General features: G+C 38.3%; 1 protein-coding gene across 2 annotated transcripts in view; it reads right to left on the bottom strand.

The window, feature by feature from the left end:
• Positions 1-16,977, bottom strand: part of LOC131030829 (uncharacterized) — a 154,543-nt gene that overhangs the window by 63,151 nt on the left and 74,415 nt on the right. For both annotated transcript variants that reach the window (XM_057961748.2, XM_059209064.1), the window contains exons 2-4: positions 15,797-15,937; positions 15,621-15,701; positions 12,756-12,990 (exon numbers count right to left, since the gene is read on the bottom strand). In XM_057961748.2, coding sequence (XP_057817731.2) covers positions 12,756-12,990; positions 15,621-15,701; positions 15,797-15,937 — 457 coding nt within the window. The remainder of the gene's footprint in view (positions 1-12,755; positions 12,991-15,620; positions 15,702-15,796; positions 15,938-16,977) is intronic.

The raw sequence follows: 16,977 nt of genomic DNA, 5'->3' as shown, positions 1-16,977 counted from the left end.
GCCATTTTTACCCTAGTGCATCCTTGCCTTAGCAAAAAATCAAGAGAAATAGGTTGACTTTGCAATTTTCGCCTTAGGCCCTCAGCAAGGGTCAGGAGCGATTTTGAGTTTGTGAGCAAATTCTTGATCATTCCAACTTCAATCCACCTCACAATGCCAGGAAATATCTTTCTTCTTGCTCCCAATCCAAGTTTGATTTCGTTTTGCAAGGCAGAATGGGAGATTTTAGGATTTTTGCCCTGGGCCTCCTGAGAGGGTCAGGAGCGAATTTTGAATTTTAGGCATATTTCTTTATGCTTTTAGCTTGACATCACTTCTAAGGCAAAGAACATCATGCCTCCCTCCCATCCAAATCATGAATAGCAAGATCTTGTCTTAATTTTGGAAAAAAAAGGGAAGAACTTGGAAATTTCGCCCTCGGCCCTCAGCAAGGGTCAGGAGCGATTTTTGCAATTTTGACTAAAAAATCTTCATTTTTCCAACTTGAAACTCCTTTGACATTCCAAAACTAAGCAAAAACATCCCCCATAAAATTTTCGCCCTGGACCCCCAGCAAGGGTCAGGAGGGAAATTTAGGTTTCAAGCAAAATCCTTCACTTTTTCAAATTGACACTTTCTCAGGTGGGTAAAGGGAGATGTCTTTATTTCACTCATGTTTTAAGACTTGTTCTTTTTGTAATATCCCTTGGCTAATCTGACCTTGTTTTTGCTTATTTGAACACCAAGGAATATTGTCAAACATTTGGCATACAATGTTTGAAGCCACTGTAGTGAATTCTTTCTTTGTCTTCTTTGGGTTTGTAGGTTGCAAATGAAGTTATGGAAAGCTTCTAACAATGCAAAGTTGTTATAGAAATGATATACTAGTTGTTTTAGACCTTTCCACACATATGTAATGACTGAAATTAACTAGTACAGCTAGTTGACATTAAGACAAACACTTGTCATGCATTCCAAAGTACACCTACAGCCATTAGGCATTTAAGCAAACAATTGGCATGAAAGCTAAATGGCTGATCAACGTTGAATGTTACCATGAATGTGGAATATGCAAATTATATTTCCATTAAACATATGCAACCTCCAAATATTTCATGATATAATCATAATAGAAAATGATGGAATGAAGTAATGATTTTCTAATACAATGACCATAGATAGAAAACCTGGTATTTCAATGGCTGCCTTGATATATTGGTTTGATTCTCCTCATATGCAAATCCCTTGTCACATATATATAGCTGTTCAACCTCTCTAAATCCCCTTCTATAGAACTCCAACTACTGTAGCGCACTGTTCATGCGCACTGTTCACGGCACTGTAGCGCACTATTCACGGCACTGTTCATGCGCACTGTTCACGGCACTGTTCATGCGCACTGTAGCAGCAAGAACAAACTTGCAATCTGCTCTTAAAACCTTGAATAATTTGTTGCCAAATAAGGATGATTCACAACCAACTATAAATGTTCTTCAACAATAAACTTCAAACCCTTGTAGAAAACTTCACCAATTTGCACAAATGAAAGAACTGAAGTATTCTTTCCCACAACTGCAATAATTCAGGTGTTATTTCACTCCTTCAAAATTGCTATCAATAGGAAGTTTTCGTTTCCTATGATCAAAGAAGAAAATTGCGAAAGCCCTAGGCTCCACAATAAAAATCAATCAAAATACTATTCATCAACTGGATGCCGAGAATGAACTCTTGCCTTTCCTTTTATTCTTTCCTTAAGAGAGCTCAAACACCTTCCTGGCCAATGTGGGATAAAAGATTTATTCCCACATTAAATTATTCACTTAATGCACTTTATTATATTAAAGTGACTTTATTATTATAAAGTTACTTTAGAACTTTATAATAATATTAAAATATTAAATAAATCACTTAAGTCACTTAAACTTTAATATCTCTTGATGTACTTGTCTGATTGCTAAGCCGTCTGAGCCAGGAGTCGACTCTCCCTATTCTCCATGTGATTGGATGCCTGTCTAAAAATAGAAACCTTGAATAGTGACTTACTATAAATAGTAAGTATGTGGAACTGAGTCTAGAAATAGTTGCAAAGGCCCAATCAAGGTTGACACTGCCAATAAGCTCTGCTCAGGTGTCTTTCTATTAATAGGAACCCTGACTCTCCCAAAATAGTAACTTACTATAAATAGTAAGTGTGCCAATCTGAGTCAAAAAACCTGTGCAAAGGCCAAAACCTGAATCCAGTTGAAGAGTAATGTCTCAAATCACCAAGTAACTGCCACACGAGGCCCTCTATCAATAATTATTAGCCTACGAGGGTCAAATGATAGGCTAATTCTTACAAACTCTGATGCTCGCAAAATGGGGACATTACACTTTTTCACTACAAAATAAGGGAAATTCAAAATTTTGCCCTGTGCCTTCAGCAATGGTCAGGAGCGAATTTACCTTTATTGCCCAAAATTCACCATTTTTCATGCTTTCAAACCTCCAAATGCATCAAGTGACATCCAATCTTCCTTCTAGGAGACCCTGCACAAAACAAGTTAGCCAAAATTAGTGAAAAATAAGCTCATATAAAATTTTCGCCCTGGACCCTCAATAAGGGTCAGGAGCGAAATCTTCATTCTTGGCTAAACTATTCAATTTCTTAGTTTCAAACCACTTCACAGGGCGAGGTAAGATCATTTTCAAGGCTAGGAACCAGATTGCAAGCTCAAACAAGATGGTAAATGAATTTTATGATGAATTTCGCTCTGGACCCTCTGGAAGGGTCAGGAGCGAAATTCCTAATCTTGGCCAAAACCCTGACTTCATTTTCACATTTTTCCGTCCAAACAAGTGTTTTGCCCTCAAAGATGCCTGGGAACGAGTTGGTTCTATGTTTGGGTTAAACTAGAATGCCTTATGGAGATTTTCGCTTTGGACCCTTTGGAAGGGTCAGGAGCGAAATACGCTTTGGACCCTCTAGAAGGGTCAGGAGCGAAATTTGACTTTTTGAACTCTCCGTCAGGATCATTTTATGGAATATAACATTTAAGTATAAGTGACACTTATACTTTAAGTTATATTCCATATATACTTTCAGGATGTTTGAGAGTGGTTTCAGACCTCCAGGAGCTATATTGCAAAATCTAGTTTTTGGAGGATTCTTCAGTTTTCCAGACTTAGTCAAATTTCAGGATCAGGACATTCCAGACTTAACCATGTTTCAGGATCAGGACTTTCCAGACTTAGCCAAATTTCAGGATTAGGACTTTCCAGACTTAGAAGGACCTGCTATCCAGGTGATCCCCTTGGCGACACTCAAAATGCAAAGGCTAACAGACAAAACCCTAAAAGACCCAAAAAACAAACCCTAGAAAGCAAAAAAGCAGGGGTCCCCATTTGCAATGGGGCGATGTGTGAAAACGTCACAACAGTACCCCATACGAACGACTCTCCCTTCCTTGTCAACTTGTCTAGGGGCCAGGAGACTTGTGCAAAGCCTTTGATAAATCTCTGGTAGTAGCCAACATGGCCCAAGAATGACTTCACCCCTGTCACATTCGTTGGATTCTCCATGTTGACAATCACTCCTATCTTATTTGGGTCTGTCTTCAGACCTTCTTTACAAACAATGTGACCAAGAAGCTTTCCTTGCGGTACCATAAACTTGCACTTCCTCGGGTTAAGGGCTAGCCTAGGCCCTATCTTTCCGACACCTCTCCATACATTCTCTGAGTGCCTTTAGATGGGTGTCTTGATCACTGAAAATCGACCAGTCATCCAAGAATGCCTTGAAATTTTCTACGGACATTTTGTCAAAAATGTGTAAAATTATTCTTTGGAAGGTTGTTGGTGCATTACATAGTCCGAAGGGCATGCGATTGTAGGCGTACACCCCCTCCTCCACCACGAATGTGGTCTTTAGCTTATCTTCTTCCACAATACTTATCTAATTGTATCCCAAGAACCCATCCAAAAATGTGTATATCTCATGCCCAGCTACTTCTTCCAGAATGCTGTCAGTGAATGGAATAGGGAATGGGTCTTTGATTGTTACTGCGTTTAGGTACCTGAAGTCCACGCATATCCTTATCTGATTAGCTTCCTTCTTGAGAGAAATGACTATTGGGGAAACCCAGTCACTTGTTTCCACTTTGAATATGATCCCAACATCCAACATTTTGTTGATTTCCTCATTCACCTTGGTCGCGTAGTTCTTGTTCATCCTATATGGTCTCCTCCATATGGGTTGGGCTCCTAGTACGAGGGATATGCGATGTACGCACGATTCCGGTGGTACCCCCTTCAAATCCTTGTAGGTCTAGGCAAAGACGTCCTTGTATTCCAAATATAACCTGAAAGTCGCCACCTTCAATACAAGGTTCCAGTCATCCCCTACGAGTATCACCTGCGGGTCCTCATCCTTGCCTAGATTGATTTTTTTCACATCCCTTTCCTCGTACTTGATTGGTTTGTCTCGTTCAAACTGGTGGGCTGGTGTGTCATCCACTCGTGCCATTCCCTTCTAGTACCTTCCGTACTCTGGGGGAAATGATTGCTCTTCTATACCGCCACTTGATTACCCAATCTCGCATATTTGCAGCATGTAGCACTCCGGGTGGAAGACCTCGTAGTCCTCCATCTCCCATTGGAAGAGTCCAGCCAGCGAACTTGTTCCATCTTCAGAGCATCCATCCAGTTCTGGCACTCCTTCGTTGGATTCCTTCCCTCCTCTGTCTCCTTTGGAACCCCACTCCCACCTATTTGAGTCATCTGAGTTGGAGTCAGACGACGCGAGCTCTTCACTGACTGACTGATTCCTCAGGTCAATCACATACTTACGACCTTCACTCTCGATTGAGAGTGTATTCTTCTTCCAGTTATGATTGGCTCTAGCCATGATCATCCATCCCCTTCCGAGGAGGGCGTCGTATGCTTTTCTTTCCAGTGGGATGACTACGAAGTCCAGAAGGAATTGTTGTGTCCCGATCACCACCTTTTGTGCCATGAGAGTCCTGAGGGGTTTGATGTCGTGTTGATCCGCACCAAAGAGATGGAATGTTGGTGGCCAGAGAGTAGGCTTGCCAAGACCTCTCCAAGTTTCTTCCGATAGCACGTTGACTCCCGACCCGCCATCCACAATGGTGTTTGTGAGCTTTTGTCCCATTATGTCCATCTCCACCACGACGGGTTTTCGTCCAATGCTTATCGTGAGCAGCATAGGGTCCATGGCATCCGTACCAGGTTCCTTCACCGGAACCGTACTATGTGGTTTTGTCATCGTCCGGTGTTCCTAGTCGATAGTGATGTCACCGGCTGCATTTGTCAGGGCCATCCTCAACTATGGCATGGTCTATAGAAGGTCAGATACCCGCATGAGTATGGTGGTCTGTAACATCTGCTTAATGATATTTTTTTCGGTCCTAACCAGAGTGGGGTACTGGCAGCCGGGTGCGAGGCACTCCGTTCTTCTGCCATCGCCCGCTCAATATCTACCTTGGCTTCCTGGAGTCTTTCCTTCTCTGTGCGAGGGTCAGGATACATGGCTTTCTTGTTTTGCAATCTTGTGATTGCCAGTACGCCTTCCTCTGGTTCTTCTACCTCCAGCATAGTCACCCCTTTTTCCTTTGGACACTCTGTGTCCTCATGATTCCCCGGACCGCACCATTTGCACAACAAACTTCCTGCGTCATCTCCATTTTGACATTCCCGCGCAAAGTGACCCCATTCGTTGCATTTCCGGCATTGGATCATGGGTCGTCCCTTTGCGTCGTATTGAATTCTTCTGCTCGACGTGTTATTATTCGGCTTGTTGTTACCCCGTCGGTTGTTTCGGTACTCTCCAAGAGAGGCGTCTGAGTTTGTTGTCGGCTTCGGAGGTGTCACTGGCGGTGTGACTTGGTCGGGTTGGGAGTAGAGCACTTGTGTGCTCCATGCTTTCAAGTTGTACGAGCATTCCTTAATGGAATGTCCCATTACTTGGCAGATGTCACAGAAGGCTTTTCGAGGGCAACTCCCCTTAGTGTTCCCTTCTGTCTTACAGTCGGTGCACCATAGTTCCTTTCATTCCTTGCCACTTTCTTTGTCAGCCTTTAGTTCTTTTATCATCCTCATCATATCCCTTCGGAGTGCTTGCACGGTTTTGGACTCCCCATCGTTGTCTTCATCCGTACTATCACCATCGCTCACCCAACACTTCCCTCGAGAGTGAGGTTTTTGATATATTGTTGCTTAAGGTCATTTCCAGATAATATATTGCATGTGCCCTGCTTTGTAATCTCTATTATTTGAATGATTTGCGTGGTTTCAATTGCCTCAACACTTAGTTAGAATTAATTTAGATTTGCTTTCATTGTTGTTAATTTGAATGAAGGATTTGATAAGTGTCAATTGATGGTGTATCTCCGCTCATACTTTTGGTAAATGGATGATTTCCATTCTACCGTACAAAGTTAGTCTGAGCCCATCCCCTGTGCATCCCAACATCTCGATCATAAGCACAACCCATTGAAGATTGCACCGGCCTTGTGTAGTTGTCCCTAGTGTGGCGAAGCAAGGTTTGGTTTCTCAAGAGCACCCAGTCGATACCATCTCCAGAATTCATAGGATTAGATTAGCCTTCCTAAACCCTATCTCTTTTTCCCTTTTCGTTCGAAAGTCTAAATCCCAGAAAATCCCCAAAAAAAACAAGAGCCTAAAATTGCTAAATCCATCTAAGTCCAACAATTCAAGATACTTGTCAAACGTAAGTCCCCCTTGAAAATTTCAGCATACACTACCCAAGAAGCTATTCCACTAAAGTAGCTTGTTCGCACATATAGACCTTGGAATCAGTAGTGATTTTTCAAGAGAGGATAGAATGCCTTCGGGTATCCTATCCTAATGTTTGGTAGATGATAAAACAGACACCAACAAGTCAGATGGTCTTAAAGCATTCTGAAAGTGACTTTAACCAAGAATGTGCCCAAAATGGACTAACATATGGTCAGAGGATCTTAGTGCATGCTGAAAGCAACTCTAACCAAGAATGTGCCCAAGATGGACTAACATATGGTTAGAGGATCTTTACAATTACAACTGTTGAAAGGAAAACTCGACACCAAGCATGTGCTTTCAAACCCAAGGTGGGAATGGAGCTACCGTATGGCGGAGATGCTAAGAACTTAGAAATGGAATTAAATGTAAAAAACAAGCGTGAAATGAAAATGAGAAGAAATGCTGTCAGTACTACTGTTCAGCTTACAATTTGATAGTGAATGCTTGCCAAGATCATAAGATTAAGACTATACAATGCTGCAACAATATAGAAGACTCTCTTGGGCTTAACAAAAATGATAAGTCCAAGAAATTCTTCTCAAGGATCAATCTTAATATTCTGATTTATGACAGACCTGCACTTGAAATGCTTAATCAGCAACACCATGGAATCACTAAAATGCTCATTACTCTCTCAATACTAGTCCGAATGACCCAAAACCAAAAGCAATGGCTTCCTATGAAGGAGGCGACCAAACCAATACCAAGAAATCAGACATTAACCCAACAGATTATTTAATACGAACCCCAAGGCAATTCCCAGTAGTGACGCCAGGCAAGAATGGTGATTCTTCTCTATAAAATAAAACACTTCATATTAGAATCTGCAAATTTGCACAAAGGAACGCCCAGCCAAAACAAGAGGAAATATGCAATACCCAGAATGAATATGTTTTCATTTTGAAATATATGAGTGAAACTACAAATCTGCCCTGCTAACCACGACTCCCGAAAATGAAATGAAATGCAAATAACTGAACTTCCAGCACAACTCAAGCTACAATGCAATCCTCACTACAAACTCTCACAACTACACTAAATCACCACTAGTTGCTATCTTTCAAGCAAGAAGCAATGCCAAGGCTAGGAGGCATTCATTCCTCAAAGCAACCCCAATACCATTCCGGCAGAGTAACATTATAATAGACATAAGATGCCCAAATGAAGGGGAGAGGCCTCCATTTATAAGCTTAACAAGGAATCTCAAGAGGCTTCTAGAAAGTGCGCCCTAATTTCACATTTGAATTTTCCTCCAAGAGATGGCGCCACTTTTAAAAGCTTTAATTAACCTTTATTTTAATTCACTTCTCTTCATAAAGTTGGCACTCCTTTTCATAAGCAAGATTTTAGACCTTAGGAAATATTAAATCCCTTCCATGATGTGTCCACCCTTGAAGACCACCTTTTAAAACAACTTGAAGTGATGAAGCTAGGCCAAGGGGTCAACTTTAAAATATAACATTAAAAGATAACATTATTTAAATGAAATGAACTTATCTCTCCAAAAACATCCCAAGGCCAAAAGTGACGAAGCCAACTGAACCAATTGAAGAAGAGAACCAACTTTGCCGAAATAATCAGGGCCACTGCCAGAAATAGAATTTACTAAAAATAGTAAATTTCAAAAAGTGCTCGGAACGCAAAGCCTGACATACCCCTGCGAAGCTCTTTGAAAACCCAGAAAGAATCCGCGATCCAAACTCTAATTCACGAGCAACAACAACCTCCAAAACTGGAAACCCTAATTTCACCCATTGAGTAGCCTACGGGTCTCCGAAATAGGCCATCGGTCAACTGAAACATCATGCTTGAGAAGTGGACATTACAGATTTGAACCCACAATATTCTTCCAGTATATCCAGTAGCAAACAATATTACATGAAGGGAATGCACTTGTATTCAGCCACACTGCCTAGAGTTCACTACTCAAGTTACAAAACAAGGCTACAACTCTGGAGGAAGGCTCACTACCTTACAAGAGATTACAAACTGATTACAATAAGTGAAGAACTGAAAATAGCATCTGACTATGCCAAATATCAGTTCCGGTTAGGCACAGAATGATCCGATGCATTGTTCTACTAAACTGCTATGTTCTACTCTATTCTGCTCATTGGATCAACCAAAATCAAAATGCACACGTGAAAATGCGCTCAATCACTCCAAAAAATTTTACCACAAACTTAATGCATCATCCCAATCAGTCATATATATCCGGATTACCAAGATTAATCTTCCACAAGTGGTGCAAGAGCACCTAGTTGGGTAAAATTCTCATTTTTGTGTATTTAATTCTTTTATGTTTGTAAAGTCTTGTGTTAGGTTGATTATGTTGTTTTAGGTTGTTTTGTGTCATGTTTAGTGGTTTTGATCTCATTTTGGGCTCTAGAGATCAAGTTTTGCCTTTTAGGCCTTGAGTTGACAATTTTTGGCAAAAATGTGCAAAATTGCCAAAAAGGTCTTCTAATGCCTTCAAGAGCATTGAAACATGGTTTTTAAGTGTTTTTAAGAATTTATAAGTTGTTTAGACAAGTTGATAAGGCTAGATTGTCAAAAATGCCTTTTTGAGCAAGAATAAGTTGTCATTTGGCTTGAAAAGTTGTCAAAATTGTCATTTTCTTGCAAAATGAAGTTATGGAAGCCTCATGTCCGTAATAGGGCTTGAAAACCAACTGGAGAAACTATATAAAGCCTCCTTTTTCCTTGGAAAGGGTTGGTGATTGCATAAGCAAGAGCTTTTGAATAAAATCATGGAATTTTGGCTTTTATGACTGTTTTTCCTCTCCTTTATGTAACAGTCCGTACAGAGCAATATTTCCGTACTATTCTTTCATGGGAATTTGTGTCATGGTTGTATGAAGGTTTCATTCTTTGTGTTAGGGTTTTTATTGTGTTTTGGTTTATCAAAAAAAATCTTTTAGTTTTTGCCAGTTCGCTGCCCTGTCAAGGGTTTGAAGCTCTAAAATGTCACCACTTGACTAATCCAGGTCTGGGATCCCACATAATGGATTTAGTCAAGTTGGAAAACATGTATATACTGTACATATTCTCTATTTTGTGCCAAAGGTGTGGTTGGAAGAAGAACTTGAGCGAATACTAGGCAAGTGTTGATTGCTTGGCTAGTAACATGAACAAAAACTCAAGATTTGCACCCAAAAGCAATTTGGAGTGAACAAATGAATGAGGAAGAGGTCTGGACATGTGACAAAGGTTGTTTGGCATCATCTTGAAGTGTTAGAATAAGTTTGTTCCATTCAATCATTCTGATTTTGTAAGTTCACTGTTTTTGTGAATTATACTTGTCAAATGCTCATGTAATGCTTTAAAGGCATAATCCAAGCCTTGTATTGAACAAGGCAATGTAATAGGGAAGTTGATTAGTGTTTTTCAGACCTCCTTGAGGTATAATTTCAGATCAAACAGCTTGTGATGCAGGCCTAAAGGAGGAGTAGCAATATGGCTGGTAAAGGGCAGTGATTTGACTGTCACAGGGACAGTTTTCTGATTTTTCAGTTAGTATGCCAAATGTTTGGCAAAATGACAAGTGGCAATGGCTTGGATAGTGTTCTCCTAGGTGTGGAAGACTTCCTCAGTCAGTTTTAGGACTTGGTTCATGAAGGAGTTGACAAATCAAACTTTGCAAGCTCAAAACCCTTCACTAAACCCTTATTTTGTGCCATAAAAAGTGGATAGTCATTAAACCTTCCTCATGGAGCTCAAGACCTAAAAAATCTTCAAGCATAGACCTCCTAGACATCATCCAAAACAAGTTTTATGGTGGAAATGCCCATCGTTGGGCTAGGTGAGCAAAAAAGAGTCAATTAGGCCTCCACGGGCTAGTAGCCCTTTGTTGCATAACACACAAAAATGACAGTTTTTGAAAGAATGCTCAAACCCGTTTGTAAGGAGGATTTGGGAACTTGTTAAACCTTATGTGATCATCCTAAGACAATGAAACAAATGTCAAATGGATCCTTGGACAGCGTGTAGCCCCTTTGGAGGTTTTGGACCCTTTGGTTGCCTAGTTGAGTAAGCCAAGGCTATGGGCCTTAAACTAAGCTTTGAGCATCAAAACTAGAATAAAACCTTGCTGCCCTTACTTGTCCATGCAAAAGACCCCTAAAGAACTCTAAAACAGAGGGTTGAATGCCAAAGAACAGGGATTGAGGGTGTGTAGATGGGTGGAGTGAGAAATTTGAGTAGATTTTGAGCATGGGAGTGAGCCTTCACCAAAGGGGAGTTTGTTAGGAAAGTGATACATGAGTTGCTTGGTACTACAACCACAAGAAGGACTTCATAAACACATACAACAGACTCAAACAAGTCTTTGGGTAACATATTGAACCTTTATGAGCAAATTAACCTTTTGAGCACTTACCTATCAAGCTCCCTATCAACAGGTGGGCTTCCAAAAATTGCATAACACACAACATGAAACATGTAGCTACAAGTTGGCTCCAATCTTATCAAAAACTTTGTACCAAACCCAAAACACATTGTCACATGCTTCCTATAGGTCTCACATAACTCCCAAACGCAATTACAACCACCGGAATTAACTAAAACAATCCAAAGACACACTACATCATCGAACATAAAGAATATTTTTCTTTGTTTCTCAACCAGATACCGGATCTTCAAACAAGTGACAAAATCAATACCAGAGAGTAGACTTGCATGATAACAGGTTTCTGATACTTAACAAATCAACCTTGATCACAAAAACCAAAATCTACTTCACTGAAAATAAAAGGTGCTCTTAAACCTGTACATCGAGCTTCACTAGGCAAGCTGATCATAGAAGACATATTCCAAATTACCGGTTAACCAGAACTTCATACCGGATCAAATCAACAAGCTGAGTTGCCATCAATGACAACTCCTAAGCATCTGCAATCATCAAAAACTACCAATCTTCACCGGAGCATCACCGGAACATCAAATGCCAACACAAAGAATTCGCTAGAAGAGATTGATGCCAAAAGAAGGTCAATAAAAAATAAATTGAATGTAGCTTGTAACCATCTGAAAAATTATTGAAGACTTCCAGGTTGCAAAAGACTTGATGAATTGTTGCCTTTTGCAAGCATAATGCAAGAATTATCCATAATACCCAACGCTTCATACTTTGACAACTGAATCTTAATGCATTTTGTGTTCAAAGGAGGTTCTTGATTTCCATCTGTGTTGAAAAGTCATTGCTGTTTCTCATAAGCGTCCTTGATCAGCCACCACTTGTTCAAACAATGGCAGTAGCATTCAACTGTCTCACTTGATTATAAATGTCCTTGCCTTATAGTTGAAGAAAAAAATCAACTTCCTACCCCTTCAATTTGTTCTAGTGGCCCTGTAATTGCAATTTGTAAAGACAATCTTTAGGAATTACATTACAGAGTTCTTGAAAAGCTGGTTTCTTTGTTGGGCTTGGTTTGGAATTCAACTCACAGCATGGATGAATTGGGTTTCTACAACTCTTTCAGGCAAAAAATGGACAAGGCAAGACATATTCCATTGAAGAGATCATTGTAGTTGGTAACTTATTATTACATATTTGTCAAAAATGCTCTGCTACACATTAAAAAGGAATAAAAAATTCACACTTGTTCAATTTATCACTTAACCAACTAATATATGCCATCTTAGTTGATATTAGCCTTAGGCATCTTCAAAATGCTTCTAGAAGCTAACTACTGCCATCTCTCCTTCCTAAACACAAGCTTAAAAACGAAATAAATATTCTTTTACTGTATTGATCTAGACCAAAAGAAATTGCAAATCCTTTATTACAGAAAACTAACACAAATATTAGGAATAGAATAATGTTCTATTATTACCCTTTTGCTTCTAAATTTTGCTTCCTATCTAACAAAAATTTAGGAATACTATAATGTTCTATGGACAAATAAACACCATGGACATCTTAACCTGGAAGCCTCATACCTAAGTTAAAACAATGAAAGAAAATTTGAAATTACCAAATGAAGGTTTCTGTTCTAGTAATTTGCCAAGAGCAATCAAACTGTCTATCCGCTTAGGACTCAAGTGTCCAATAATAACATATTTTAGCAAGGCAATGTCTTTTGTGTTCGTGAGAGTCCTGATGTATTCATCTGTGAAAGCTTGATCTGGTACATCTATCAATGCTGTTCCTGATGGACCTTTAATGATATAAGAATTATCTGTCGTTCCTCGTTTCAGTCCATATTCAACCTACAAGGCAGGGATAAAAACAAGAAGAGGTGCAAATTAATCGACAAAGATACTGCATTTTGTACTCAATGTATTCAATTCAAATTTAATTCCAAACTGATACATGTTTGTTGTAATCAAAAGTCTGCTGTAATCAGATAATTTTCTATGAAATCTCATCCATAGATATGACATGCACAAAATTCTGAGCTTTAGAGTTTAATCAGAAACTATTGTAAGGGTTACTTGGCCGCAATAACAATTATTCCCTTAGAATTTCAACTTTCATGTCATCAAAAAGAGACAATAACAGAAAACTAAATTAGTTCTTAGAAAACAGTTGACTACAACTCTTGTCATTTATCATATCATTCAACACTTAGAATCAAGAAGGAAAATACGTGTTTTCTATTAGTTGTACCTGCTATTTTTTTTCCTTACATCAACTAAGAGGACATAGTAAACTCCCTAGCACCAATAACATTGTCCTTAACAAATCCATAAAGATTAAGAAAAATTCCTCAATTTAACCAATCTACATATGCAAACATGTGAATAACAGCCAAAAAGACCCAGACATTGAGGCAATTGTGGCATATGGATCTTCATACATTGATCTTTATCTCTACATTGTACCATACATGGAATACTCGACAAGTCTTGAAAAACTCGCAAGTTTTTTTGCTCTGTGAGTATTTACGCCATTAACTCACACAAAAACTCATGGAATTTTTGGGAAAAACTCAGAGTTTTTGGCCAGTTTTTCACAAAAACTCAGCTCTGGCAAACTTGGCTGCATAAAAAAAAGGCCCAAACATGTCAAAAAATTATCTATTTTTTTTTTCAAGTCAGTCTCATTCTCTTCGTCATAGTTATATTTCATGTATATATTGGCAAGATGTTTGAAGTGGTTTCAGATCTGTAGAAGTTATAATGCAAATTCTAGGTTTTAGAAGATCTTTTAAATTTTCAGATTTAGTCAAATTTCAGTAATCAAGTAGGCTCCTATCAGCATTCTCTCACTCTCTCTATCTCACTCAGTTTATCTGCCCTAAATTCTAGACCTATCTATCTTCCTATCACTCTTCCTCTATCCCCTCTCTCTACCACTCTCTATCTCACTCTCGCCTCTCTCCCCCAAGATCTAGACCTATCTCTCTACCTCTCTCTCTCACTCCCAAACCCCTGCAAGGGGTGCTCCCCTCAACCTCATTTTGGCAAGGTGGAAGAGCCACATCGGATTCCTAAGACTAGACCCTCTAGTTCTATCTCTCCCCTAGTTTTCACTAGAGCTAGGAAGAGGAAGATGTAAAATGTTTTGATGTATTTTTTATTTTTAGTTTTACAAAAACAATTTTCTATTTCATTTTGTTTCAATCTATCAGCCATCAGCATTCCACTAGAGGATGCCATTTTGTACCCAATTTGCATTTAAATCAATCAAATGTATCTAGACTCGGCTTGTTTCTTTTGTGTACTCATTTATTGACTCATTGGATGCATCTCTTCATTGAATGTTGCAAAAAAAATGCATTTCTAATTAAATTTAAGCAAATTTTTAAGTTGCCGAGTTTTATGCCTAGTTTTCGCCAAGTTTTTTTTCGGGCTTTGGCGAGTTTTTGTTGTTGGCAAGTAGTTCAACTATGCTTCATACTCAAGTTTTCAATCCCCATGTGAGGACCATCATATAACTATGAAGACTGAAAAATGGTGTATAATTAATGGCAATGAATGAACTCATAAGAGGGAAACAAAATAACAGGGTAGCCAAAATCATGCTGACAACCAGATTACCTTCAGAATGAAAAGATGTGGTCTGCAGTAAGTAACAAATCTCTAGGATGACAAATAAGAAAATTTGAACTGCAATAATTTAGTCCTCACAGGTAAATAAGTCCTGAGAAACAAATTGTCACTAGAATTAGTTATGAAATAGCCTCTATGGAAACTAGTTTTTCAAACTTGAATACATGTTTTAAGTGTGACAAACACATTAACCTTGCTCATTGGAAGGTTATGTTACACTTTAAAAAGTAATAGGGAATTATTTCTTATGATTTGATTTTTGTTGCTTTATGTAAGTAACATAGGGAAACGGAGTAAATACATTATTCACAATGCATTCAATTATATCTTCAGAAATAGGGCATTCTATTAAATGTTGTTATGCCTTGTTAGAATGAGACTACATTCACAAGATATTCAAAACAAGAACTGCAGAATGCATGACAACTTAGTGAAACACTATGGATCAGAGAAAAATCTAAGCCAAGACCTCATAAATTAAGATGTAGATTATAAAGCAAGCTTCATCAGGTTATCTATGATGGACCAAGATCTCATAAAGTAAGATGTAGATTATAGGTTAAGACTAAAGGTTCATTGATGCTAGACCAGGGAATGGTCTTATTTGTTAAGATGTTCAAGCATAATAAATGGATTTATTCTAGCTGCCATTTTTTCATAAACAACTGAAATTAAGGCATATATTTGCAAAGTTGATGAAAGAAAACTAAATGGCATGTGATGTCTCCAATGGTAGATAGGGTTTTAGTTACAATGTCCAATCTTAATTTTATGTTGCAAAAAATTAATAATTTTTTTCTCAACATCTAATGTAGAAACAGACAATGACTAGCTTCTATAGTCACCTCAAATTTTAGTCTCTCATAGCTGCAAGCTTTTAAAGCTAATGTATCAGTTGTGATATTCACAACACGTTCAAATCGATCCTGCAAGAATCCAATATAACAGTACTTGCTTAGCCTTCAAGTTCCAAACTCTAACTTCAAATCTAAAGATTAAAAAACATTTTTTTGTTACTCACTTGTTTCTCGATAGCTGGCAGAGATTGATCTGTAGAAGAGGATATCAACGCACTCTTTGTCTTCTGAGAAGCTTGAGTTGAAAATTTAGAAGAAGTGTATTTTTTTTCAAGCCTTCTTCTACTGAAACAATCATTTTTCAACTGCACGTGAAAGGAAATGCTTGGATTACATATTAGATACTTAATTCTGTAAAAACCAAAACTTAATTGTGTATGAAAACCAGTTTTATCTCTAATATAATCACTTATAGTGTTCTTTTGAATTTTCTAATAGAGTCAAGTACTTATCTTTCCTAAATGTTCAAAACAGGGGAGAAAGGGACCCATACCAAGGTTGGATAAATAGATATTGTGAACCATCTTGCCTCATTACAACACATTTTATGCATCAACCATTCTGATACTGACCACATTTGGGACTTTAAACACTCGGCCTATGGATTGGGAGAATGTATGGCATTCATGGGCTTGGCATATAAGAGCATTTATGCTACTGATTAGCACAACATGATTTACTCAGCAATTGAGTTTTTGTTATCTTTATGAGGTCCAGCTAATGGGCATGAGTATCGAAAAGTATTTAAGTTATTAACAAACATAGGAATTTTAAGAAGTGACAGAGATGTTGAAAGGATGACAACTAATGAATCTCAATTGAATGTAGAAACTTAGTGGATAAACAACAATCACATACAAACATGAATTCAATTGTTATATTCTAGAATAAGTGAGATCTTTCATTGAAATATTGTCAGAATTTTTATGAAGATATTGAACATATTTTCAACTAGTTCCAAGTGCCTTCAAGAGATGGGAAGAAATTATTAGATCATGAGCTTCTCCCAAGAAAAAGCTTGTTTATTTCTATAGCGGTGATCTGAACTTCTGAAGATGGTATAAGAAAGCTTTTTTTTAATATTCCAAGCATTCTCTCATTGAAAGAGAATACTTAACAAATTCCCTTGGAACTTTTAGGCCAACCATATTACAAACTTCAAAAACTTCTTCCATGAACATATGACTTACTCAGTAACACTCTATTATCATTTTTTTCTTGTAAACGTGCAACAAACAAGGTGATGCCTAAATTACCTTGAAAGTTTAGTGTAGAGTGCAATGAAAAGGACACTTCTTAAACTATCTTAAAAAATGAGTGTATGAGATAAGTAAACTCATTGAAC

Source organism: Cryptomeria japonica, chromosome 7 (genome assembly GCF_030272615.1).
Source record: "Cryptomeria japonica chromosome 7, Sugi_1.0, whole genome shotgun sequence".
Lineage (NCBI taxonomy): Eukaryota > Viridiplantae > Streptophyta > Pinopsida > Cupressales > Cupressaceae > Cryptomeria > Cryptomeria japonica.
This window is presented reverse-complemented; position numbering and strand designations above follow the sequence as displayed.